The sequence below is a fragment of the Miniopterus schreibersii genome (assembly GCF_964146895.1).
Source record: "Miniopterus schreibersii genome assembly, chromosome: 12".
Classification (NCBI taxonomy): domain Eukaryota; kingdom Metazoa; phylum Chordata; class Mammalia; order Chiroptera; family Miniopteridae; genus Miniopterus; species Miniopterus schreibersii.
This window is the reverse complement of record NC_138112.1, coordinates 72,888,166-72,913,768: the sequence shown is the minus strand read 5'-3', so window position 1 is coordinate 72,913,768 and position 25,603 is coordinate 72,888,166. Positions and strand designations below refer to the sequence as shown.

Here is a 25,603-nt window from a genome sequence, read left to right as displayed (position 1 = left end):
CTCCCGCCCCCCACGTTTCCTTTCCATACGATGTTTTCTAAATTGTGTATTTTCTGTGCTGACAGCGGGTCTCGCTGTGGACTGGCCACGTTTCAGTGCTGGGCAGCCACGCGTGGCTGGTGGCTGCTGTGTCAGACTGCGCCAGTCTGGACGGAGGGAGCCTCGCACCCCATTGTGATGCTGCCGTTTCTGGTCTGTGTCTCATGCTCTGACATCTCCGGGCCTTGCCGATGCTGAGAGATGACCCTTTGTAGGGCCGGCCAGCTGCTGGAGGTCATGAGGGCCTGGGCCTCGAGCTTGCCTTTCCTATGCGAGCCACCAATTCAGAGCCCACGCCCCTCCCCTCCTTTTTCCACTCTCACTCTCGGGACCGCTGTCTGCAGCCCTGATCACACAGGCCAGGTCCCAGACACACAGGGACAGTCCCCGTGTCTCAAGCCCGCTGAAAGTATCCAAATGAGCCAGCCCTACGCCTGCTCGCCCTGCCTCACCCGCCTCCCTTGGAAACCACAATAAAGGGCCACATCCCCCCACCTCCCTCAGTCTCCTGCCTGACCCTGGTGTCCTCACGTGGCCCTGGGTGTCACCACCTGTCCCCTGCCTTGGGAACTGTAACAAACCGTCTGTTCAATGGCGGTTGTCCCCTGATCTGCTGGCCCTGCCGTGACTGAATAATAAAACCTACGTTTTCAAACACCCGCTGCCTCTGGTGACAGACGAGCCGACTGAGGCTAGAGAGAGGCAGCGACTCCCGGCGGCGGGCCGGCGAGGGAGAGGAGAGTCAGCCGGCCCTGCGCCGAGTTCCATGGCTCCCGCCGGGCCCCTCATGAGGCCGGGGGCTCCTTTGGCTGTGACCCTGTGACCCGGCAAACCCGCTGGGAAAGCACCCCCGGCCCGCTGGAGGAGAGACCCCCTCCTCGGAACCCCACCCGCGCTCCAGGGCGCATGTTAGGCCGGGAAGGAGGCAAAAGCGCAGGACGGGTAAGTCCTCCGGGCCGCGTGTTCCCACCACAGCGCAGTAAAGCGCTCGGGCCCCGTCACCTGCAGGGCCAGCGCAGAGGGACAAGCCAGCCGTCTGCTCAATATCAGAAGTAAATTTGGGAGCAGAGGCTCTTACCAGGGATAAAGAAGGTCGTTTCCTAACGAGGAAGAGTCAGAGGGTGGAACGCCCTGACTGTTAGGCCCTCGGGAGGAAGGACGAATCTACCGCTACAGACGGAGGCGTCCACTCTCCTCCCTCCTGCTGGACCGGACACACGAGCAGGAAATTTGAAAAGTCGAGGAAAGGGAAGTAGCAGTGTCCCCCAACGGGGCCCGATTAATGTTGGTAGAAAAATCCCACCCAGTAACAGAAAAATACACGACTCCTTCCTTTCTTTCTTTCTTTTTTTAATTCTCACTTGAGGACATTTTTTCCATTGGTTTTCAGAGAGAGTGGAAGGGAGGGAGGGACACGTGGGTGGGTTGCCTCGGGCTCTCTCGAGGGACCGAGCCTGTAGCCACCGCGCTATGTGCCCTGGGCTGGAATGGACCCTGGGACCCTTCAGTCCGCGGGCCGATGCTGTAACCGCTGAGCCAAACCAGCCAGGGCAAAATACACGTCATTTCTAAAAGCCCATGACCTAAATTAAACCACCTGATGGGCCACAACGCAACCCTTGAAAAACGTAGAAGGATTCTTGTTACGCGGGATATGTTCCCTGCCCACGGTGGAATTACATGAGACGAGTTATAGAGAAAGATACCCGGAAAAGCCTCCAACTGCTCGGGATTAAAATGAAATAGATCTAAATAGCCCACATCTCAACATCGAAACTGCTTTGAACCAAATAAAAATGAAAACCCAATACTCCAGATTGTGTGGAATGCAGTCCTTAGAAAGGAGAATCTAAAGCTCTCAACACAGATTAAACAGCAAAGGTCTCAAATCTCTGATGTCAGCTCCCTCACGAAATTACAAAAAGCGAGAGCGAATGAAACCCAGCGTAAGGAGAAGAAACACAAAACCGAGAGTCGGAGCAGAATCAGTGAAACTGAAAACTGAAAACACTAGTCAGCAATCGGCGAAGTCAGAAGCTGGTCGGTAACATCCAAACAGATTTTCCTAAATACATTTAAAAAAAAAACCACACACACACAAAGATGGTAATTACCAACATCAGGAATGAGCGAAGGGGCAGGCTACCGATTTCACGGAGATTAATAAGCGAATATTAGGGACTTTATGCCCGACACGTCATCAACGACGATGACCTACATTTCTTAAAAGACACAAACTACCGAAGCTCAGTCGAGAAGAAACAGGCAGGGGAGCCCCACGTCTATGCAGTAAATGAGCTTTGCAGCAGACGCCTCCCACGGAGAACGCCCTGGGCCTCGTGGCGCCGTAGCTGGCAAACGCTAACATTTGAGGAGGAGAGAAAAACCTAATCGGCATGAACGCGCTCGGAACCACCGACGACCGGGAGTAATTCCCAGCGGGGTGATTCCCTCTAAGATCAGGCGCAAGACAAGGGCGTCTCTTCTCAAAACTTGTATTTTAACATTCTGGGGGCATCAGCCGGTGCAATAAGGCAAGAAAACGGGGGGGGGGGGCGGGGGGGCGGTTGGAAAGAAAGCGGAAAATGCCCTTATTCACAGAAAACGTGATCATCTAGGAAGGCGCGCTGACCCAGTCTGGAAACACTGCGCTGATTAAAGCAAATTTAAGGTTGTGAGATACAGGATCAATACAACAAACCAACCAACAAAAAAGCAACTGGGAGAAACTATTGGAAACGGAACGTTAAAATACCATGTACAATAACATCAAAAATATGACATACTTAGATATAAATAATGACGAAGTGGCGAGCCCCAAAACGTTGGCGAGAGGAATTAAAGACGGCTCGAAGAAATGGGGAGAGACGCTGTGTTCGTGGCCTGGAAGATCCAACAGTAAGGAAGACGTTCATTTCCCCCAAACTGATCCATAGATCCAACACAATCGCAATCAGAATCACAGCGGCGGGTCATTGGGGAGAGAAAGGGACATCTGTACTATTCTAAACAAAAATAAAATTTAAAAAAATAATTTTTTTTTTAATATGTCTTTATTGATTTCAGAGAGAGTAAAGGAGAGGGAGGGAGAGAGAAACATCCATGATGAGAGTCATTGATTGAGCCCGCAACCCGGGCCTGTGCCCCGACCGGGAATCGAACCCTGATCGCCTAGATCCTAGGTCGACGCTCAACCGCTGAGCCACGCCCGGCCGGGCAAAAATAAATAAATTTTTAAAACCACAGCGGATTTTTTTTTTTTTTAATTTTTTACAAATTGGTGAACTGATGTTAAAAATTCCTATGTTCTTGCCCTGGCCCGTGTGGCTCAGTTGCCCCGTGTACCCTGCGGTGTTGGGCTGGAATCAGAGGAGCCGCTGTAAACTCAACGTCTTTGATGTAAAGAGACCGACAGAGACGTGGGGGGGTGTGGGGTGCACACGAAGGGCTGGGAGAGCTGGTGCCCCAACAGCCCTCAGTGCGCCTCGTGCCCAGACTTGGCTTCTTTCCGCCGAGGGGAACCAGAGCCCCTCGGAGCCGTGGCCACCCCGGGCCGGGGAAGGGAAATGGGGACATGCACCCGGACCACCTCGATGCATCAGAAAGTGGGAGCGCTGCGCAAAAAAAGGGTGACCGTCTATCGGAGGGACACGGACGCCGGCTCAGAGGGGCGATTTTAGCGCCGTGAGTAGACAGTAACAGGTCACGTTCTGCTGAGATGCGTCCATTCGCTCAGCGTGGGGGAGAGCAGCTCTTTTTTGCAGGGCCAGTAGAAGGGCGGCTAGGGTTAGAATATTCTCATCTGTCGGTCATACTCAAGTTGTCCCCCCCTTGTCCACGGGGGATACATTCCAGGACCCCCAGTGGATGCCTGAAAGCACAGATAATACGGAATATCCAGTGCTCCTTCCTACGCACACACCCCGACGGTAAAGCGAGACGTAGAGATTCGGAGCCGCTGGACTGGCGACAGTCACCGAGAGGGAACTAGCGCAGCCGTAACAATACGCGGTGATGAAAGTGACGCGCGCGTGGCCTCTGTCTCTCCCAGAGGGTCCCCCTGCCCCGTCTCACCCTTCCTCTAGTGATGATGGGGAAGATACGCTGCCTACGTGACGGGATGCAGGGAGGTGACCGCCCTGGGCCCTGTGACAGCGGGAGGCTGCTCTGACCCCCTGACCCTTAGGAATTGCCAGCCTCCCTGCGCGGCGCTCCGGGGCTGTTGACCTCCAGCAAAAGGACAGATGTGTCTCCAGCAAAGGTGGGTTTCCGCGCAGAAGTGCCACTCGGGACATGAGGTCTAACGGAGAACCGGGGAGTCCGGAGAAACTTTGCGCGGACCCACGGCGGGAAGGCGGGGGCGAGGAGCGCCGGCTTCTCCTTAGCCGAGTCGCGCGGCCTCCCTCGGGCCCAGCCGTTCCTGGGCCAGGAATAAAACAAGGTCTCCCCGAGCGCGAGCTCCCAGAGGCCTCCGCGGCCGATCTGATAAGCGCGAGGGCCGCTGAGTGACTAACCGGCAGGGAATGTCTGGAGCGCGGGGACCCTGGGCTCCGGGGTGAGTCACGTCCAGGGCTGGATGGGACCCTGGGCAAGAGGTTTCTCCAGGCCACTCAGAGCAGCGAGCGGTTTACGGCTTCTGAGCTGTTTGCTTCTGCAGTTTCGCTCTTCATATGTTTGGACCACAGTTGACCCCGGCGAATGCGCGAACCACCACCCGTCGATGCTGAAACGAGCAAGATCGTGAGCAGTAACAGGACGGTCACGCGGTTTCCAAGTCCCTCCCCACAAAATGTGCCTTACGGATGGGAAAACACTCGTGTCACAGTGGAGAAACCCGCCCGTCGCCGCTTTAACCAAGGGCTCAAGGCGAGTGCCCCAGGCCTCCCCCGTCACGCAGGATGGCGTAACCGGGACCCCGCTCGCCTCCTGCCTTCGGCACCCAGAAAACACAAACACACGTGGAACGTTTGTTTTCCAAGTTTGCGTAACGGGTAGTGAGGGAGCCGTGGAAGGAGTGAAGCGAACCAGGCCAGCTGGTGGAGCGTTTCCAGGCTGAGCCCGAGGTCCCTGGGGCGCAGGAGGTGACCGGCGATCAGGGGGATGGAGGCTGTGAGAAGAAGCAGAGCGGACCCCTGGAAGGAGGGGGAGGTAGAGGGGTGGACATAGAATATTCTAGACACTGGGCTCAGCGAGAGAAGGGCAGTCACTGCAGATTCCCAAACTCCTAGGAGGTCCCTGGGTTCCCCACGTTCATAGAGACAGGAAGTAGGACAGCGGTGGCCCCGCGATCAGTGACCTCTTTGTTCAGTAACATTTACATGCACAGGAATTGACGAAGCCACCTGAGGAGCCAGAGCAAGAAGGGAAGGGGGCCTGCATCTATCCCTGGGGAACCCCAATATTTCAGCCAGTGAGAAAAGGGGAGGAGGCAGTGGGTGCCACAGAGGCCCGGAGAGAGCGTGTCACTGATGCCGAGAGGTATGGGGACTCCCGGGTCTCCGCTGAGCGCTGCCGTGTGAGGCAGAGGGGAGCCCAGTGCGTGTCCGCTGCATTTTGGGAGCCTAGAGGTCTCCGGTGGACGGCAGCCAGGTAGATGGTGGGCCCCTACCTGGATGAGCGGTGGTGAGAACCAGGTGGGTCCCAGGCTGCATCTCGGACCCATCACAGCCCCAGGGCCCGGACTGGCCAAGCAACTATAGGTGCGCACAGCTCTGAGGTGGTGCGCACGGCTCTGACAGGTGCGCACGGCACTGACAGGTGCGCACGGCTCTGACAGGTGCGCACGGCACTGACAGGTGAGCACAGCACTTACAGGTGCGCACGGCTCTGGCAGGTGCGCATGGCTCTGACAGGTGCGCACGGCTCTGAGGTGGTGCTCACGGCTCTGACAGGTGCGCACGGCTCTGAGGTGGTGCTCACGGCTCTGACAGGTGCGCACGGCTCTGACAGGTGCGCACGGCTCTGAGGTGGTGCTCACGGCTCTGACAGGTGCGCACGGCTCTGACAGGTGCGCACGGCACTGACAGGTGAGCACAGCACTTACAGGTGCGCACGGCTCTGGCAGGTGCTCACGGCTCTGACAGGTGCGCACGGCTCTGAGGTGGTGCTCACGGCTCTGACAGGTGCGCACGGCTCTGACAGGTGCGCACGGCTCTGACAGGTGCGCACGGCTCTGACAGGTGCGCACGGCTCTGAGATGGTGCGCACGGCTCTGACAGGTGCGCACGGCTCTGACAGGTGCGCACGGCACTGACAGGTGAGCACAGCACTTACAGGTGCGCACGGCTCTGACAGGTGCGCACGGCTCTGAGGTGGTGCTCACGGCTCTGACAGGTGCGCACGGCTCTGACAGGTGCGCACGGCTCTGAGATGGTGCGCACGGCTCTGACAGGTGCGCACGGATCTGAGATGGTGCGCACGGCTCTGACAGGTGCTCACGGCTCTGACAGGTGCGCACGGCTCTGACAGGTGCGCACGGCTCTGACAGGTGCGCACGGCTCTGAGATGGTGCGCACGGCTCTGACAGGTGCTCACGGCTCTGGGGCTGTGTGTGCTGCTGGGCTGGCCGCCCTGGGCCCAGGGTCACCGGGTGAGCCGGCAGATCCCAGGTGCAGCAGCCCTGGTTTACCGAGCAGCCTCCTGAGCGCAAAAAGAAGATTCGCCTCCACTTTCGCCTCCACCTTCCGAGGCCCACGCCAAGCCCGCGACCCACACTGACCAGAGCTGGGCAGGGAGCATAATTCTGGGGAACACAACTCCAGGCCCCCTGAGGTGACAGCATGTGAATCCACCTCGGGCCACCCGTGACATTCATAGGCACCTCTTTTTTAAAAAAACACAAAACAAAACCCACAAGAACTGCTTTATTGAGACAACAACTCACCGTAAAATTCACTGTGAGAGCACTCAGGTCAGCGGCTAGGACGTCGCAGCCACACCGCCCCGCCCCTCGTTCCAGCACGTTCTCAGCGCCCCAAGGGGCCCCCGTACCTGTGAGCAGTCACTCCGCCTCGCTCCCAGCCCAGGCTCCAACCCCCTTTCTCTGGGCGGGCGGCCCATACAGTGGAGCTGAGCACCTCTCCATGCGCCTTTGCCTCCTGTATCTGACTCCTGAACACAGACCAAGTCCGGTGGGGCTCCGCCCGGCACGCTGCCCAAGGGCCCTTCCCCCTGAGTCGGGGCGTGAAGGCTGCCGCCGAGTGCCGACCGCCAGGGACACGTTCACTGCGCGCAGAGGGGAAAACCGGCGACCGTGCTCGCAGCGGCACCTTCCCAACGAACAAGGGAGAGACGCTGACAACACTGCCTCGCTGCTGCACTGGCCACGGCCACGTGGCGCCGGTGGCCACGAGCTCCCTTCAGAGCCCGTGACGTGGTCTCTCCAGCCCCACGAGCACTTGGCCGCCGTGGTTCCTCGCCTGTGGGAAACACAGGCCTTCGTTCCCAAAGGGTCTGGGCAAAAGGATAGACCATGGGGGTCTGGGGCTCTGGGGGGGAGGGATGCACAGGCGGGGCTCCCCACACAGGAAGGGGCGCCCCAGGAAGCCGCCATGGTGACCCGTGGCCTTCCTGGGTGGGAGGGGCCATGCCCAGCCAGGCCCTCAGGGTTGGGAGCAGGGACCGCCTGCTCCAGGCCTCGGGCCTGGGATTATCTCTGATGGGGAAGGAGCGGAGACCTCTCAGGCCCCCTCTGGGAAGGTTAGAAGGTAGAGGCTGCCCCCTCCTGGCCCAGGGAAGTCGCCTCACAGTGGGAAGGGTTTGGTTCAGTGCCAACTCCCCCAACGCGGATTCTCAGAGGCAAGTGCCCAGGTGAACTCAGGTGGCAGGCAGAGGGCAGGCAGGTTCGGGCGAACAAGCGGAGAGCTGAGTGAACAAACTGTGTGGGAACAAGTGAGTGAGGGTGGAGGGGTAAAGAAACGTGGGCAGGTGGGCCAGTGGGCAGGTGGGCAGGTGGGAAGGTGAGCAGGTGGGCCAGTGGGCAGGTGGCAGGTGAGCAGGTGAGCAGGTGAGCAGGTGGGAAGGTGGGAAGGTGGGCAGGTGGGCCAGTGGGCAAGTGGGCAGGTGGGAAGGTGAGCAGGTGGGAAGGTGAGCAGGTGGGCAGGTGGGAAGGTGAGCAGGTGGGAAGGTGAGCAGGTGGGCAGGTGGGCAGGTGGGCAGGTGAGCAGGTGGACAGGTGGGCAGGTGGGAAGGTGAGCAGATGGGCAGGTGGGCAGGTGAGCAGGTGGACAGGTGGGCAGGTGAGCAGGTGGGCAGGTGAGCAGGTGGGCAGGTGGGCAGGTGAGCAGGTGGGCAGGTGGGCAGATGAGCAGGTGGGCAGGTGAGCAGGTGGGCAGGTGGGAAGGTGAGCAGATGGGCCAGTGGGCAGGTGGCAGGTGAGCAGGTGAGCAGGTGTGAAGGTGTGCAGGTGGGCCAGTGGGCAAGTGGGCAGGTGGGAAGGTGAGCAGATGGGCCAGTGGGCAGGTGGGCCAGTGGGCAGGTGGCAGGTGAGCAGGTGAGAAGGTGAGCAGGTGGGCAGGTGGGAAGGTGAGCAGGTGGGCAGGTGGGAAGGTGAGCAGGTGGGAAGGTGAGCAGGTGGGCAGGTGGGCAGGTGGGCAGGTGAGCAGGTGGACAGGTGGGCAGGTGGGAAGGTGAGCAGATGGGAAGGTGAGCAGGTGGGAAGGTGAGCAGATGGGCAGGTGGGCAGGTGAGCAGGTGGACAGGTGGGCAGGTGGGCAGGTGGGCAGATGAGCAGGTGGGCAGGTGAGCAGGTGGGCAGGTGGGAAGGTGAGCAGATGGGCAGGTGGGCAGGTGAGCAGGTGGGCAGGTCACATCGCTGAATGAACAGATGTCTTAGTGGGGGAGCAGTTAATGGAGTCAGAGGACAGGCAAGCTCAGAGCCAAGAGCTCACAACCCAGTGAGTAGACGGTCCGAGCCAGATCCTAAATGCCTGCTCCCCTCTGTGCCCTGAGACTGGGTGGTGGACAATTTTGGGTTTTAAATAAAATTTATTTAGGACAGCTTTAGGGTTACGGAAAAGTTGCAAAGATAGTGCAGTGGGCTCACGTGTGCCCCACACCCAGCTCTGCCAGTTCCAACATCCAACGTGGGTGTGGCCATTTGCCACACAAATCAGTATTGATCCACTCCTGCTAACTGCAGCCAGGCATTGTTCAGTGCCCTTAGTTTTCCCCTGTCCCGCCTCTGTCCCAGGACCCACCCGGGACCCCGCATCATTACCCTGAGTCACCGCGTCTCCTCGGGCTCCGGGGCTGGGACAGTTTCTCAGACTCTCACTGTCTCTTTGACAGTTTGGGGGACACTGGGCCAGTGTTTGCAGGATACATTCTATTGGGGTTGGTGTTTAGGGGAGGACCCAGGGGCGCTCTTCTCCTCTAGTCCTATCGGGGGGCACGTTCGCTCTCAGCATGACCTGTCCCCGCGAGGCTGACCTTGACTGCCTGGCTGAGGCTCGCTGGTCAGGTTTCGTCCGTCCATCTCGTGCCCTCCAGAAGGGGGAAGGAAGTCCCTGTGCAGTGGGGCTCCCTCCCTAAGGGGGTGCCACACTCAGCTTGGGGGAGTCCCTGCACTGGCCGTTGGTCCCTCCTTCCCCATTCATGCGTTTCTTCAATCGTCATACAGGGCGGGCTCATGGGTCTGTGTGAAATACTGTGGGTTACAGTCCACACAACGTTATCGATTTTCTTTCTCAAATTGTTCCAGTTTGGGCCACTGGGAGCTCTTTCAGTTGGCTCATGTGACAAACAGTTTTCAATTTACCAATTAATTATTGGCTGAGGGGGAGAAAGAGGGAGGGCAAGGAGGTCCCTGGGCGGCAAATAACATACACACAGACATGCACACACATGCACACTCACAGGTGCGCACACACACAAGCACAGACACACTCACATGTAAACACATGCACACACCTACGTGCACACAGACACATACCCACAAGGGCATGTGAACATGTGTACACCCAGATGCACACACAGGCATGTGCACAAATGCACACACATGAACGTGCACTCAGGCACACATGCACACATACGTACACACATGCACACAAACACATGTACACTGCGATGCACATGCATTAAAGCCCTGCATCTCCATGGAAATGAAGACAGGAGGCAGCCTAGGCCTGTTTGTGGTGGGGCCTGCAGTTGCTGCGTTAGGGTCCCTCCTGGCTCCCACAGGCTGCCCTTGGGAGTGGGTGGCCACCCCAGGTGTCCAGAGGAGAGAGGTGAGTAGCTGAGAGTGAGGCAGGGCCAGCGGCTTCCTCAGATGCCACTTCCTCTTGCAGAGGGAGGGTGTGGCTCAGCCAAGTGGGGGGACTCACGGAACCTGAAATCTGCCAGGTTCCTCACCCCAGCCAGTGTGCACGGGGAAAGGGAGCTCTGGTCAGAGGCCTGGTCAGTCCCCACACAGCCAGTCCCTGGGGGAGCCTTGCTATCTGCCCACAGAGGGGTTTGGTGCCGCTTTGGGAGGACACTGTGAGGTCATCTTTGCAAAGTACTGGGCACACAGTAGGTGCTCAGCAGGGGCAGGGCAGGATCCCAGGCCTGGCTCTCACTCCAAATGTTATCCAAACTCGGTGCAGAAATGCCCTGGAGCTGGCACCAAGCAGTGTGGCCACGCTGCTTTCCTCTCAGAGTTGGAGACACAGGCCCATGGCTCATCTCTGGGGAGGGGGGGTCAGGCTGCCCAGCCCCTGCAGCCCACGCCCAGACGCACCCCTCAGGCCACACCTGTGCCCCAGACTGGGCCACACCTGGAGCAATGCCTCGGGCCCATGGCCTGGGGGATCCCCTCGTGCCCTCAGGACCACACTCCTGAGACAGGGAGCTCACCCCTACCCGGGCACCTCCCCTACTCACCCACCTTTTCCCAAGGTGCCCTCTGTGGCCACACCAGGAACAAGGCCGTGCCCTTCTGGGATAGGCCTCAGATCTCTGTAAATGTCCTGGTGTCCTGGGCCAGGGCCGGGGCAGCAGGGGGTGGCAGAAGCTGCCTCGCCGCCCCTCCCCTTCCTGCCTGCCCTGCTTCCTGGGCACCAAGCCGCTCAGTTCTCAGGGTGTGTTGACAGACAGATGGGCGGACACAGCCTACCTCCTGGCGGGCAGCTGCAGTCTGAGGCCCCCGCCCAGCTGAGACCACAGGGGGAAGGGAGGGGAGGGGAGGGGAGAGGAGAGGAGACGACACCGCCATGGGCCCTAGGAGCCGAGTCAGGGTGGCCAAATGCCAGATGCTGGTCACCAGCTTCTTTGTCCTGGTAACTGGCAGGTTGGGTGGGGAGGGGGTAGGGTGGGGGCATCAGGGTGGAGGGGTGGCATCCGTGTTAGTGGACCTCAGCACGGTGGTTCCCCCACATCCACCAGCCCTGCTGTCCATCCTGCCCCATGGGCATGCTCCTGGGTCCCTGAGGGTGTCTGCTCTCCCACTGGGCAGCGCCCAAGGGGGTGGGGGGCAGGGCTGGTGCACTGGGGTTGAAGGGAGCAATGCCTGGAGTTGCAGGGTGTTCTCACAGCGTGGGGGACCCGGGGCTGGGGCTAGGCTGGGCCCGCTCCCTGGTCTGCGTAGAGAGTGGACAATGGGCGTGTCTTTGGGGGTCGGGGTGACTGTGTGTCTGTGTAGGCACATCTGGGTGAGTGTGTGCTGGGGTGTCTGTGTGTGTGTGGTCTGTGTGTTGGGGTGTTTGTATATGAGTGTCAGGGTGTGTGTCGGGGTTGTCTGTGTGTTTGGTCTGTGTGTGTGTGAAAGTGTGTGGGAGGCAGGGTGTCCGTGTGTGTGTTGAGGGTGTGTGTGTGTGTGTGTTGGGGGTGTCTGGGCGTCAGGTTGTTTCTGAGTGTGTCGGGGGGTGTCTGAGGCAAAGACCTCCCTGAGACCACCCCATGGAAACACCCAGAAGCTGAGCCTGTCTCCTATGAGACCAAGAAGCTGGAGGGAGGCTGGTGGGGGCACCCTCTGGGTTGGCGGGACCCGCCTGCCCACGCTCCGGGTCTGCCCACCCAGCTGCTGGGCCTCTCTGTGGCCACCATGGCAGTGCTCACCTACTTCGGAGCCCAGTTTGCTGTCATCAGGCGTGTGTCCCCGGAGGGGTCCCCCTACGAGGCCATGCACAGCTGGGGTGAGTGGGGCCCTGGTGGCCGCTGGTGGGGAGGGGCTTCAGGTGCCCAGGCAGCTGGGGAGGAGCCCTGGGCTGGGGTGAGGCCCCCCAGTGGAGCCGGACTGGGACAGGCAGTGGGGCAGGGCAGAGGGTCAGCCCTGGGGTCCCGCTGCACAGAGCCTGAGGTCCACAGCCCCTCCCCAGGAACCTGGGGACAGCGAGTCAGGTGGCGTCTGGACCCTGGGCTCTGTGTCCTGGAGCAGGGGTTCCGGCAGAGAGGGGCTGAAACAGCTCGAAGGGACCACAGGGTCCCTCCAGGGGCTTGACCTTAGGTGAAAGCACCAAGGAGGGTGGCTATGGGGGAAACTAAGGCCCACTGGGCTGGATGTGGGGCCCAGGCCCAGGCCCAGGCCTTGTGCCCCGGAGGCCCCGCTTTTTAGCCTTAACCCTGAATCCCAGCCTCTCTGCAGGAAGCCTGGGTCAGGACAGATAAGATTACAGCCCCACGTGGCCGCCGGTTGCTAGGGCCTGGAGGGGGTGGGATGAAGCTTCCAAGATAGCCCGGCCGGCAGGGCAGGAAGCAGGGGTGGGCCTGGGCCTGCTCCCTCCCTCAGGTCCCTCTGAGTGTGGGGCCGAGGGGGGTGGCGGGGGGCACGTGTCTGCCTGATGGGAAGACGTGGCTCCCCGAAGTCCAACATACACGCCCACTTTGGGTGGGTTTCACACCCAGGCTCTGCACGCTGGGGACCCCTGGCCGGGGCACCCTAACCCTCCCCTCCCTGCCCGCCCAGCCTTCTTTGCAGGGGCCAGCCTGGCAGGACTCCTCGCCCTGGGGGCTGTGCTGAGCGCCGTGGCCACTGCGCGGGAGGCTGGAGGCCTCATGGCCGGGGTGAGTCTTCCGTGCCCCCAGCTGCCCCAGCCCCCAGATTGGAATCAAGAATGTCAGGACTATAATCCCCGGGAGCCTGCCTCTCCCTGCAGTGTCCTGACAGAAACGGGGACAGAAGGGTGTGAGCCAGCCAGGGCCCCGCCCCGAGACACCAACCAGGGCCTCACCCCCTAGACCAGCCAGGCCCCCCCACCTGAGCCCCTCAGGGACCCTCTAGCTGGGCCAGCCACGACCCTCCCCCAGGCCCTCCTTTAGAGCATCGCCTCGGGCATGAGAGGCGGCCTGCCGTCCAGGCCTGGCAGCCTTTCCCAAGGCCGGGGAGGGTCTGGTTCTGTTGCGCTGGAGGCACTGGGGCTTCCGGTGAACTTCCTTTCCTGTTTCGGGGAGACCAGGGGAGGCAGGAAAAGGCGCCTCCGCCTGTGGATCGCCTGTAGGTCTGGGCCCGCGCAGTTGCCCCTGGTGGGTGCATCCCAGGCTCCTCTGAGCTCCACACAGTCCTTTGCAGCTATTGGAGGTGGTGTCCCCAGCCCCTCCAGGCGGGCCCACCTTGACCACCACAGGCCTGTCCTGCTGCTCTACGGCCGGCCCCGCCCACCCGCTGGGCTTAGGCTCCTACTCTCTCACCTGCGGGGATGGGGGGGCAGCTCCGGCTGGTGCCTGTGACCTCACCTGCACCCCCCCACCCCCCCCCGCTGCCACCTGGTGCGTGCTTGGCGCTTGGGATGTGCGGAGTCCAGCCTCCCTCTCTCCATTCCAGCCAGGAGGCCCCTGCTTTGCTGCCTCCAGCCCTGGGCTAGAGACCCCTAGACGCTAGTGCGGGGTGGGGGATGCGCTTCCCAGGTGGCCTCGGAGCCCCAGAGCCGTCAGGGTTCTCGGTCCGGCCTGTGTCATCAATACAGTATTTATCGAGTGTCTCCTGGTTGGAACCCTCTCCAAAGGCAGGGACGGGGTCACCTCCCCAAGCTGCCAGCCCTAGGTGTGCTTGGGAGCAGAGTGGGGTCACCAGCCCCAACCAGGGCCCACAGGCAGGACAGGGCAGGGCCGGCCTGGGTGTCCGCTCTGACTCCATCCGGCCCGTGCCGTCTGGCTGCGGCCAAGAGCCCAGGCCAGCGATTTTCAACCGACGGCGCAGTGGTGTGCCACAGAACTTTAACACGCCCCACACTGACCTCTTGCCCCTTAGATATTCAAATTAAAAACGACAGCAGCCAACACAACAGTAGCCGTCCCACGTGAATGAATCAAAATGATACCTACTTTTTGCCCAGATTGGCAAAAAATATGTTTCGGTGTGTGCCTCAGAATTTTAATAGTTTATGTGCATGAGATGAAACGGCTGAAAATCACTGGCTCAGGTGGCAGAGGGAAGGAAGCCCACCCGGCGGTGGACTGTCCCCCCAGAGGGGGCCCTCCGGGGAGGGGCCTGCCACAGGGACGCACACAGGACGGACCGCAGGGCCAGGCGGAGGGTCCTGCTGAGCGAGGCCTAGAGGCCAGCGGCGGCCGCCAGGGGGCGACCGGGTGGCCGGCTGGAGGCGGCAACGGCGGCCGCCTGCTCCCTGCGTCCCTGGCTCGGTTGGTCTCAAGGGCTCCGGCCTGTTCTTGGCCCAGCCGGACACCAGGGCCGGCCCCAGCTCCCCCCGACCCCTGCCCAGCCCCGCATCCTGACCTTCGGGCAGGGGTTCAGGGAGCACCCGGGAGGGCCGCAGGGCTGCTCTGTGGTGTAGCTCAGCCCCTGCCCTCGGCCCCAGCCTGGCCCTCTGGGTGCTGGACCACCTGGCTCCCAGCTCCCTGCTCCCTGAGCTGCGTGCGTGTGCGTGTGCGTGTGCGTGTTGTATCCGGCGTGTGTGTGTGGGGGGGCACATATGAAGGAGCTGGGGAGCAGAGAGACCTTTCCCAACGTGACAGGCGCGGGCTCCCCCTTCCTGCCCCCCCCCCCGGCCTCTCCCCCCAGCGGCCTCTAGCTCTAGAACAGGAAATGAGAGCGGCGCTTGCAGCCCTGGCTGAAGGAAGCCATTCCGATTATTTAGCTGTTTTTATGTGTTCTTTAAAAACATATCTTCAAGGATTATCTGGCTGTTTTGTTTAGAATGAGAAGGAAAATGGCCAGGGCTGGGCCTGGACACCCCAGGAGCCTTTGCCCCGTAGAGGCCTTGGGGCCTGGTGGGCTCATTCTCCGCCCTCCACCCCTTCTGCAGGGTGGTGGGTGAGCCAAGGGGGGGGAGACAGGGAGCCGATGCTCCCCCCCCCGGAACAAAGTGGTTCCTGGAAAATGCTGCTCCCCTGAGCCGGCTCAGGGCCCCCAGCCTGGGAGGCAGCCTGGAGCGATGGCTTCCAGATGGGGAAGGTGGCCCTCAGCCAGCCAGGGAGGCGGAGAGGGGAGAGGGGAGGGAGAGACGGGGAGGGGGGACGATCGAGAGAGGAGGGGGGACGGGGGAGAGAAAGGGGGAGGCACCTTCAGGGCCGCCCTGGGACTGCGGCCTGCAGGCTCCAGGCAGCCAGAGGACACGGGAAGGAGGCAGGACTGTCCAAATCAGAGCAGAGGGGGGCCCTGCGCCCACACCGGAGTTGGGGGGCTGGTGGGTGGTCCACTCGTTCACAGAGCTCCCCCTCCTAAGACACACACACCCACACCCGAGCCATTTCTGCGCCCTGCCTGGCCTGGGCAGTGCCTGTCTGTCTGCAGGCATCCCTCTGCTCCACGGGTGGCGACTCCTGGGTGTCACCCTGAGCGAGGCTATTGCCTGCCCCAGGCCGGGAGGGGACATGACAAGTGGGCCCAGCCAGCCACACAGGGTGCCCTCACCGAGGCAGGGTGGGTGGACGGTACCAGCCGTTGCTTGGGCCCTGCAGACAGCGGTGTGTGGTCAGCGGCCGGGCCGGCAGAAACAGGGCTGCCCGCAGGCCAGGCTGAGTCTGCAGTGACCCTCTGGCCCGCAGAGGGCACAGGGGCACCAGCCCATTCTCAGGGGAGGGTCCACAGTGTTCAGTGGCTTCTGCAAGTTCAGATCCCGGGACCTGGCCGAGAGAAAGGTCACTGTGGGGGCTGGGCTGGAACCATGTCCTCCAGGGATCCCCCTCTCCTCCAACACTGGGGGCCAGGCCGCAGTGAGAGTGAGGGGACAGGGTCCATGGGCCACGGGGGGGGGGCGGGGTGTGACGAAAGGAGGGAGCTCCCCTGCAGGCGGCCACACCATCTGGTTGAGTCCCACCTGACCTGAGCTCTCCGGGCCAGAACCCGGGCTCCCAGGGTTGAGGGCTGCAGCCGGGAGCCCAGCTGTAGAGGTTTTGAAAACAAAAACCAAGCCAGGTGTCCCCGCTCAGAGCCCCCGGCCCACCTGAGAGGGGCAGGTTCTCCCAGATCCAATCCCAGGCCCAGGGAAGGCTGTGCCGGGCCCTCCCGGGTCAGTGCCCCTCCCAGAGGCAGTCGCAGGGGGGCAGGGGTCTGTGCCGGGAACTCCCTGACTCCCTGGGGCAGAGGGTTGGCAATGTCCTTGGCAGGCCCTCGGGAGCCAAAAGGAGCAATAGCAGAAGGATTCCCAAGACGGGCCAGAAGCAGGGGTGGGGATCTGTGTGCCCGCCGCCCCAGGTCCCCGCCTCGGGCAGTGGGGTGCAGGGCTCCGGCGGCTCCTCACCCACGGACGCCGTGGAACGACGCCCCTCCTCTCCCCAGGGCTTCCTGTGCTTCGCGCTGGTCTTCTGTGTCCTGGTGCAGGTGGCCTTCTGGCGACTCCACAACCCCACCCAGGTGAGCACCCACCCTGCCCCATCCCGAAGCAGAGGGTCCCATGCTCCCTCCCAGCCACCTGTCGCTAGAGGAGAGATGGGCAGGTATTTGGGGATCACCGTGGGGACATCCTCTGCCTGGGGGTGGGGTGGGGGCGCAGGGACCAGAGGGCTGGGAGGCAGGTACAGGCCTCGGCTCCTCCCCCCCAGCTAAAGCCCCTCATTCCTGCCCCTTCCTGGCAGGAAGATCGCTCCTGGGAGTTGGGGGGGAGGTGAGGAATGGGGGGAGGGAGGGAGTCAGTGTTCCCGAAGATGCACTGAGGGGTCTGCACTCCTGCTGAGGGCCCAGCCGGCAGGGAGGTGCTTTGGTGGGGGGCTGCCGGGAGGACAGGGTGGACAGCGTGTCCAGGCCTCACCCACAGGACCCCGACCTGCCTGGAGACAGGGCTGCCAGGTGACCGGGGAAAGAGTGTCCTACCGGTTCCATTTTCAGTGTGGGCTCTTCCCCAGCGACATTCGTGTCTGGGCTGGTGGCACCCAGGGTAATGGTGGGGGCAGGTCCCCGCAGGGCAGGTGGTCCAGCCATCTGTGCACTCACCTACCGGTGACCAGATCAGAAAAAGGACACTTCCCCTGGCTTTCGGAGGGGCTGGGAACCCCCCAAGGCGGCCATGGCTCTCGGCTGGGGCAGGCCTCTCCACGTGGCAGGCAGCAGCCTTGCCTGGGCCAGCAGAGCATTTCGGCATTTCGGTATTTCAGCATTTCGACATTTCGGCATTTCGGCATTTTGGCATTTCCGCATTTTGGCTTCACATTACCCATCCCCCCAGCAGTGGTCTGGGTTAGAGTGGGTGGTCCTGCTCAAGACAGCTGCCAGGGTGCCCTCCTGGGGTGCTACAGACCCCCCATCCTTTCCTCCCTGACACTGTGTATACAAGGGATGGGGCCACAGGCCACGGTCCAGCTCTGGCTCGGGCTCAGGGCAGGGAAGGAGTGAAAGCTGATGGCTCTCAGCTGGGCCTCTTCTCTGTCCCATCCCCTTGGTCCAGCCCGTGCTCTGACCAGCCCTCAGCGTCACTCCTTGAGGCCCTGCTTGACCCCAGGCCCTGGTTTGATGGACGCCATCTGCCTTCCGGCAGCCTTGTGCCTGCCCAGGCCCACTCGGGCACGAGGCGGCTGGGTGAAGAGCCTGGTGTCAGAGGCTGGGCTCAGCCTCCCCTTGGGCGCTCTGGGCAGCCTGTTCTGTTACCTGCCCATTCCCTCTGCTGTAAGAGCAGCTCAGAGACCCCCGAGGGCACTGCTGCACAGCAGGGTGACCCAGGGCATGCCGAGGGCTTGGTGAGGCCACCGGCACCCGGAGCCCAGGCCCATCCTCCATCGCCTGGGACTGTGGTGTTTGGTGCCAGGGCCTGGGCAGGCCGACCTCAATCCTGTGCCCCCTTCCCCAGGGACGTGGGCAGGCACCTTGGTCTCGGGGACAACCCAGACCAAACAGACCCCAGCCAGGCTCCCTTGCCCTACAGGGTCCTATGAACAGGGACACTATCTGCTTCTGGGGTCCAGAGCCTGGAGCCCCCAGCTAGGTCCACTCACCCGCATCCTCCCCCACCCGTGCCTCCCCCCAGGGACCCCTAAAGTCTCTTGAAACAGGGTCAGGACGGCTCATCCAGGGCCACCCTACAGATAGAAAACCTGACTACAGAGGAGGGCAGGGATGGCCACATCTTCCTTTGGCCCAGAAGCCAGGCTGCAGCCCCTGGCGGGGTGTGGGGAAGGAGCCTTGGCAGGCTCCCTGAAGCTGGCGAGGGCCAGCAGCGTGGGGACCAGGGGGTTGTGCAATGAATGCAGAGCGACCCAACGGTTCATGACGCACTAGTCCCAGCCTGAGAGCCACTGCCACAGCTCTCCCGTCCCCCAGACGGGTGAGGCGGAAATGAATCACCTGGCTCCGCTTAATAATTCATTTGAGGATTAAGTACATCAGCAAGGAGACGGCTGAAGGGCCGCTGTCCTCGCAGCTCCCAGCAGCCCAGGCCCCCACCCCCACCCTGGCCTCCAGGCCACTCCTCCCTGATTATCTGGCCACGGCGTGGGCTCCAGTCAGAGCTGACTGCTGGGCCCATGGGCTGGTCTGCAGAGCCACCCGCAGCCCCGACAGGCCACCCCCGGAGCCACTCACGCAGGTTTAGCAGACAGTGGGGGTAGAGGCGTAGCCCAGAGTCCCCGAGCCCAGGCCGAGGGCCCAGAAGGTGGGGGGCGTGGGCTCCCCTGGCACCTGGTTTGTACAAGTATCTGAGAGGCACCCCATCCTGAGGGGCACCCCCTGGAGCTCTGGAAGATGGGCTTAAAGAGTGAGGTGCCCTGGCAGGCATCACCCAGCTGTCAGGACCCGGCAGCCCCCAGCACCCCCTGAATGTGGTGATGGGGTCAGACGGGGGGGGGCACCAGCTAGACACCCGGGTCTGCAGGGAGAGTTCAGCCTGGCCCCTACTGCCAGGCCCAGGGCCTTGGGCAGGGGATGTGGCTTGGCCAGATCTGCTTCATGACCCCTGCTTCTGGGGTCATGGGAATGGATGCTGGCAGCCCAGCCAGTGTCATCCCTCCTGATGACATGACAATGATAACAGTTTGCCCTGGAAGGACCTGGCCCTAGTGGGGGAGTCGAGGACTTGGGGGTGGGGGATGGAACCAGGAGGGGTTGTCCGAGCTGGCCTCTTTGTCACAGCCACCCCGCTGATCCCAGGCCAGCTCCGCCAGGGCCCCAGTCGGCACCAGGACCTCCTCCCACGAGGACACAGTGGCCTGGCAGGTCCCCACCCTCATTTCACTGGAGGAGACAGGCCGAGACAGGGCCCCTAGCCAGCCGCCCAGCCCAGGGTGCTGCCCCCTCCCAACGGGGGGAAAGGAAGCGGCTGGCCGAGGCTGGGGTGACGTGCGGAGCAGTGTCTCAACAGCGACGGTTAATTAACGCCAGCAGTGGCATTTGGGACGGAAGTCCATCTGGTTCCTACGGGGGCCCAGGGGCTTCGGGAAAGGCTGGTCACGACAGCCCCCACTGCCCGCCTGCTGGCTGCCCCAGTCCTCCAGGGTGCAGGGGGGGTGGCTGCCCTTCCTTTCCAGAGGACGGGTGTTAGTGGCCAGAGCAGGCATGGGTCCCCCATTCACCCCGAGCCCTTTGGGGCATCCCTGAGCACCCCTCAGCATGTCCCAGCTGTCAGCGTGGCGTGGGGGTGTGAAGGGAGGTGATGGAGGGCTCAGGGTCTCTGAGGTGGCAAAGGAGGCATCAGAGGGCAGGGAAATTCAAAGAGGCCTTGCCTGTGCCAGAGCAATCATGGAAGTCTTCTGGGAGGAGGCGAGATTCCAGTTTGAAGGAATAACTTGGCAAGAGGAGGGCATTCAGTTTTGGGGGGCAGCATGGGGAAAGGCACAGAAGGGGATGCTTAGGTGGGCAGAGGCAACGGGGTCTGGGTGATGTTAGGTGCGGGTGGAGGCAGAGCCCCGCCAGGCCTGTGGCTCTATACCCTCCTGGGTCTGCCAGAGGGGCCTGTTGGCCCGCAGCTGGCCCAGGGGAGGAGGCTCTGCCCGCCGGGAGCTCCACCTGGCGGGCGAGGCGGGGCCCTGGACGTCCCTCAGCAGCTTGGGCCAGGCCCGGCCTCAGGGAGGGGCTTCATGGGGACCCTCCCGGGGCAGGTGGAGGATGCCATGTTGGACACCTATGATCTGGTGTATGACCGGGCGCTGAGGAGCCCGTCCAGCGCACGGCGGCAGGAGCTGGTGGCCATCCAGGACACGGTGAGCGTGGAGGGCAGCTCTGGGCCAGTCTGCCTCCCCATGTGGACTGCGGTCCAGAAAATGGGCTCAGGGTGGCCCCAAGTCAGCCGGCCTGGGCCAGGTGCTGAGCAGGGGGTCCCGGGACAGCGATGCCCCAGGGACAAGAGCTCAGCCCTCCTCCCTCTGCCCTGGATGGGGCTGTTACTGAATTTGTGGGGTCCAGAGCAAAATAAAAGGCCATTGTCCAAAAAATTATTAAGAATTGCAAGCCGCTAAGGGCACAGCATTAAGCAGGGCCCTTTGAGTGTGGGGCTGCAGGCCGTGCGGCTGGCCCTGCCCCTGGTGTGTGATCCCCCAGACAGGCAGGTGGCAGTAGGGCACCTCCTTTTCCACTGGGTGGGCGAGGGGGGGCAGGCTGCCCAGCGCCAGGTGCCCCCAAAAGAGACAGGCACATCACCCTAGCCCTGGTCCTGGTCTCTCAGGAGCCCCCAGCTCTGCTGGACCCTGCCGAGTCATTTGGTCTCTTTGTGCCTCAGTTTCCCCATCTGTCACACAGGGCTCCTGGGGTTTTGAGAGCCAGGTGCCCCCCTCTGTCTGTCCTTGCAGTTCCTGTGCTGTGGGAAGACCTCTCCTTCCAGCCTCCTGGGCAGTGTGGAGGCTGACCTGTGTCGGGGAGAGGCGGCTGCCACCCAGGTGAGGGGAGGGGCCCGACGCTGGAGACTCAGCCCCAGACCAGGGCATCTGCCACCTCTTGGCCTCCCCCAGACCCTGGGGGACCTGCCCACTGCAGAGCTTGGGGAAGGCAGCCGGGGACAGCTGCCCAGTGAGAGGAGGCAGCGGGGAGGGGTGGCCGGGCCGGGTTAGCCTGACCCCAGCCCAGCCCAGGCCCTCCTCCGGGCTGGACGCAGGCCGCATCCTCCACGCACTCCCTCATTCCTCAGGCTCCCCGGGGCCAGGCGCAGGGCCAGGCGCTGAGACCCCACCCTCGGAAGCCTCTAGAAGCTCAGGGTTTGGGGGTGATCAGGGCTGAGGGCTGCAGAGCCGAGGCGATCAGCTCCGCCTAGGGGGACAGCAGGCATCCTGAGGGCCCCCGGAGGAGCGGGTGGGGGACCCACAGAGGAAGCATGCCTGCGGGAGGGCCAGCCTGCGCCAGTCTGGCCGCAGAGACCAGAGGCAGGAAGCCCCTTCTTCCCAAGGCCTAGAGAGGGGCTTGGCACCCTCGCTCCTGCTGCCCCCACGGCCTCCCCAGCCCCCCCCCACTGTCCGGGAAACAAACCCTCCCTATCTCTTGGGCTCCTGGCTGCCCTCCAGGAAACAGACAGGAGGGGGGCTGAAAGTTGGGGAGGCTGGTTCATGCCACCCAGGGAAAGGCCTCAGGCCCCATCTGCACAGCGGGGTGAGGGCCTGCCTTCTCCACGCACCCCCCGGGCAGCCGGGCAGCCTGCACAGGCCTCCGGGTGGGGACGCGGGGCCAACAGGAGAGCGGGCACGGGGCGCTGGGCCCACTCTCCTGCAGAGCTGCCCGGGTGGGGTGGGGGGCAGGCAGGCAGGTGTGGTGTCCTGGACGGTGATCTGTCCAGGGCTGTCTCCAAGAGGGAGTGGGACCACACGGAGAGACCAGGCTGATTAGGGCCCGTTTTCCTGAGGGGCACCGTGCTGTAGGGCTGTGCCCAGGATCCTTGGGCTGTTCTCTGGGACAAACCTGGGTGCCCGCAGCCTCCGGGAAACCGGAGATCCGGACCTCCAGGGCAGCCAAAGTCGCCTCTGACCCCAAGTGTGAGCAGGGCTGGGCTCTGGCCTGGCGAGTGGCGGGCACAGCGGGGAGGCCCCGTCGAGTGGACACGTGGGCAGATGGAAAGACAAACAGCCACCAGGCTAGGCTCTCTCCCTCATTTGGCCTTCAGAGCCATACCTAACCCATCCTGCTGTGCGGCCCCCCAGCCCGGCCCCAAATGCCAACGAAACGTACCATCCGAGTGGTTCAGAGACAGGCATCACCCCCTTTCCTAGAGAGAACGCTTCTGTGGGTGCCAAGCCCTGGGGGGCACTGGAAACCTGGCATGGAGCCTGGCCCTGGGATAGCCCAGCACCCCCACACCCCTCCGCTATTTCTCTGCCCTCCTTGTTGGGAGGCTCCGTCTCCTCAACCAGGCGCTGGGCTCGGCCCTGGGCTGGTGCTGGGGCCCCAGACTGACACCCTGCCCGGGGGAGCCAGACCGTGACCCACACAGGAGCTCAGGGAGGCCCAGAGGAAGGTGCCTGCTGCCCCCCTGGGTCCCACAGGGCCCTGCTCCCTTCTGCTAGTGGGCAGTGCCCCTCCCAGAGCGCCGGGTGGCTGTTCTGGGATGTCACACCCAACTGCCCCCTGCCCTGGCCTCTGGCCACTGTGGGCACTGCTGCCCTCTGCCCAGGACTGCCTGCAGGGCATCAGGCGTTTCCTGAGGACACACGGACACATCGCCTCCATCCTGACCAGCGCCTGCCTCGCCTCCATGGTACCCGCCCCCCCCGCCCCTGCTAGCACCCCCGCTGGAAGGGCCCGGCTGACCCAGGGAGGTGGCTGGGGGTGGCGGTGCCTCTCTTCTGTCCCTACACAGCTGGGAACCTGAGGAACTGGCCACTTCCTGGGAGGCGGGGAGCCTGCCGGGCAGCTCGTGCAGGGGCCGCCCCCCCAGGTGTACGCGATGCTGCTCAGCTCCTTCCTGTGGTTCACCATCCGCTCCGGCCGCAGCCTGGACCGTAAAGGGACATACGCCCTGAGCCCCCGGTAGGTCCCACCTGCCCCGCGCCCAGCGTGGGACCCCCGAACCAAGGGCAAGGCTGCTGTTCTGGAAGACCCCTGGCCACACAGAGGGCGGGGCAGCTGGCCCCCAGCCCCCACCAAGAGCTGACCTCGCAAGAGCCAGGGCCACCGGCCCCAAGAGAGGGACGCTCCCAGGCCCCCAAACTACAGCCCCGGCCAGGACCTGTCATCTTGGGGGACCTCAGGGCTCCCTATGCACAGGGCGCAGGGAGGCCCAGGTCCAGCAGCCAAGCAGCACCCCCCGCCCCTGCAGGGCTCTCAGCCGCCCTGTCTGCCACTTCCTCTACTCACCTCACCCGGCCACTCCTGGCCAGCTGGGCCCCTGCCTGCCCAGGCACCGTGCCCGCCCCCCGAATTCTAGGACAGCCTAGTCCCTCTACTTCTCAGAGCGCGTGGCTGCCGGCCCCAGGAGCCCAGCTTCTTCAGACGCACCCAGGGGAGCCCTGCCCTCCATCACCTCGATGACCTTCTGGGCTCAGGTGGACACTCAGGTGGCCCTCGGCTGCTCCAGGACAACTGATGCTGTTTCCACCGCCGGTCCTGCCACCCGTATGCCCACAGAGGCAAAGACACCGCCACCTCACCCCCATGCCCGCCCTGTGCCCCTCGCTGGAGATGGGATCTGTGCTGTCCACATCCTGGTGGGATGGGCAGGGGGAGCCCCGCCCGAGAAGCGGCCCCATTTCAGCAGACGGGGTCAGGGGGCGCTGGTCACGCGCAGACGCCACGGAGCAGGCTTGGAATGGAGTCCAGCCGGGAGCCAGTGGCAGGCCCGCCGGGCTCCGCCAGGGCCACCGGTCGGACAGGGACGCGCAGCTCCGGCTGCAGGACAGGCCGGGCTCTGCTCTGAGGCCACGCGCCCCTCACGCGGCCCCTCCGGCCCCAAGGCAGCAGCGGGGGGAGCAGCCCTGGACGTCCTGGGAGCTGCCCCAGTTCTCCCATGAGAACACGCTCGGCCCTCGGGGGCTGGATCTGCGGCTCCACGAGGCCCCGGTGACCTCCCCGCCGCAGGGAGAAACCTCACCGCATCTCCAGGGACGCCACGGGCGCCGTCCCAGGGATCAAGGCCAGCCACAGCCGGTTCCCCGGACACCCAGGCACCTCTCCGCTGAGCCCTAACTGTCCCCGCGGGTGTGCACCCTTCGCTCAAAATCCATGGCCCAGAGTTAAGCACCACTTTGCCCCGGCCGAGGCCAAGGCCCAGCAGAGCTGACGGAGGAGAGGGGATGGCGAGACCCTTATTGTTCCACAGATGGGGGGGTCAGTCCTGCCCACCAAGACCGTCAGAGGGGCACCTCCAAAATAAGAGCTGTTCTGGCCCAGCTGGTGTGGCTCAGTGGTTGAGCGCCCACTCATGCACCAACAGGTCCCCAGGTTCGGTCCCCGGTCAGGGCACGTGCCCGGGTTGCAGGCTCGATCCCAAGTAGGGGGCATGCAGGAGGCAGCCAATCGATGTTTCTCTCTCTAAAAAAAAAAGTCAATAAAGACATATTTTTTAAAAATTAAAAAAAATAAAAGTCATTCTGTGGCAGGCAGCCAAGGAGGTGACAGGCGCCCACTACAGTCCACCCCTTGCCATGCTCTTGCTTCTCTCGAGTGCACTTCCAAAAGCAAGGGTGCCCCACCCAACTCGGCAGAGGGCCTTCCTCCAGCTGAGGCCCTTGTCCCCGAAGGAGGGCACGTCGCCCCGCGTCTCCTGGTCGCTGCGTTTGGTGACAGTCCAGGCAGGTCCCCTCCTCCTCTGGCCCTGTCCTGATCATCTCATTACCTTACGACTTACAAAATAAACTGTAAAGAAAAGGCCAGCAAGGAGTCCTGTGCGCACAGTGTTGGGAAGAGAGGAGAGAAAAGCGAGTTTAGCTAAATTCTGTAAAAATGTATGTGGCACGGCAGGAAAAGACATTCAGCCGGGCGCTGGCCTGAGGCCACAACCCTGGCTCCCTGCTGGCCTCCACGCCCCGGGCTGTGCCCTCCAACTGCCCGAGCCCCTTTCCAGCTGGGGTGGCCCCGGTCTTCGTTCCGGAGGGAGCTGAGGGATGAAGACCTTCGTCCCTGTGGCCCTGGCCTCCCACCAACCATCATGACCAGGAGCGGGAGGATGAGGGAGGACCCGGGGCCCCTGATCCCACCCACACGGAGTCGAAACGTGAGAGGCAGACAGGCGTGAGCCGAGCAAGGGCAATGGGCCAGGGACAGAGGGTCCCCGGGGTGGAAAGCCGTGGGTGCCTAGGAAGGACACTTGTAGGGTGCGACCTCGCCCCCAGGGTGGCCTTTCCTCCCCAGAGA

The 25,603-nt window shown here is 62.8% G+C and overlaps 1 protein-coding gene across 2 annotated transcripts; it reads left to right on the top strand.

Moving 5' to 3' along the window:
• The first annotated feature begins 10,961 nt into the window (after positions 1-10,961).
• TSPAN32 (tetraspanin 32) lies at positions 10,962-25,121 on the top strand. Of its 2 annotated transcripts, XM_081153495.1 has the most exons (9): positions 10,962-11,294; positions 12,035-12,149; positions 12,920-13,017; positions 16,691-16,765; positions 20,434-20,535; positions 21,121-21,207; positions 22,926-23,009; positions 23,190-23,281; positions 23,705-25,121. In XM_081153495.1, exons 1-9 carry the CDS (start codon positions 11,229-11,231, stop codon positions 23,835-23,837), a joined length of 852 nt encoding a protein of 283 aa, XP_081009621.1. In that variant the 5' UTR covers positions 10,962-11,228; the 3' UTR covers positions 23,838-25,121. The 2 variants fall into 2 exon arrangements, with proteins under 2 accessions (XP_081009621.1, XP_081009622.1); XM_081153496.1 differs by lacking the exon at positions 20,434-20,535 and having other exon boundaries at positions 11,087-11,294; positions 23,705-24,814.
• The last annotated feature ends 482 nt before the right edge of the window (positions 25,122-25,603 follow it).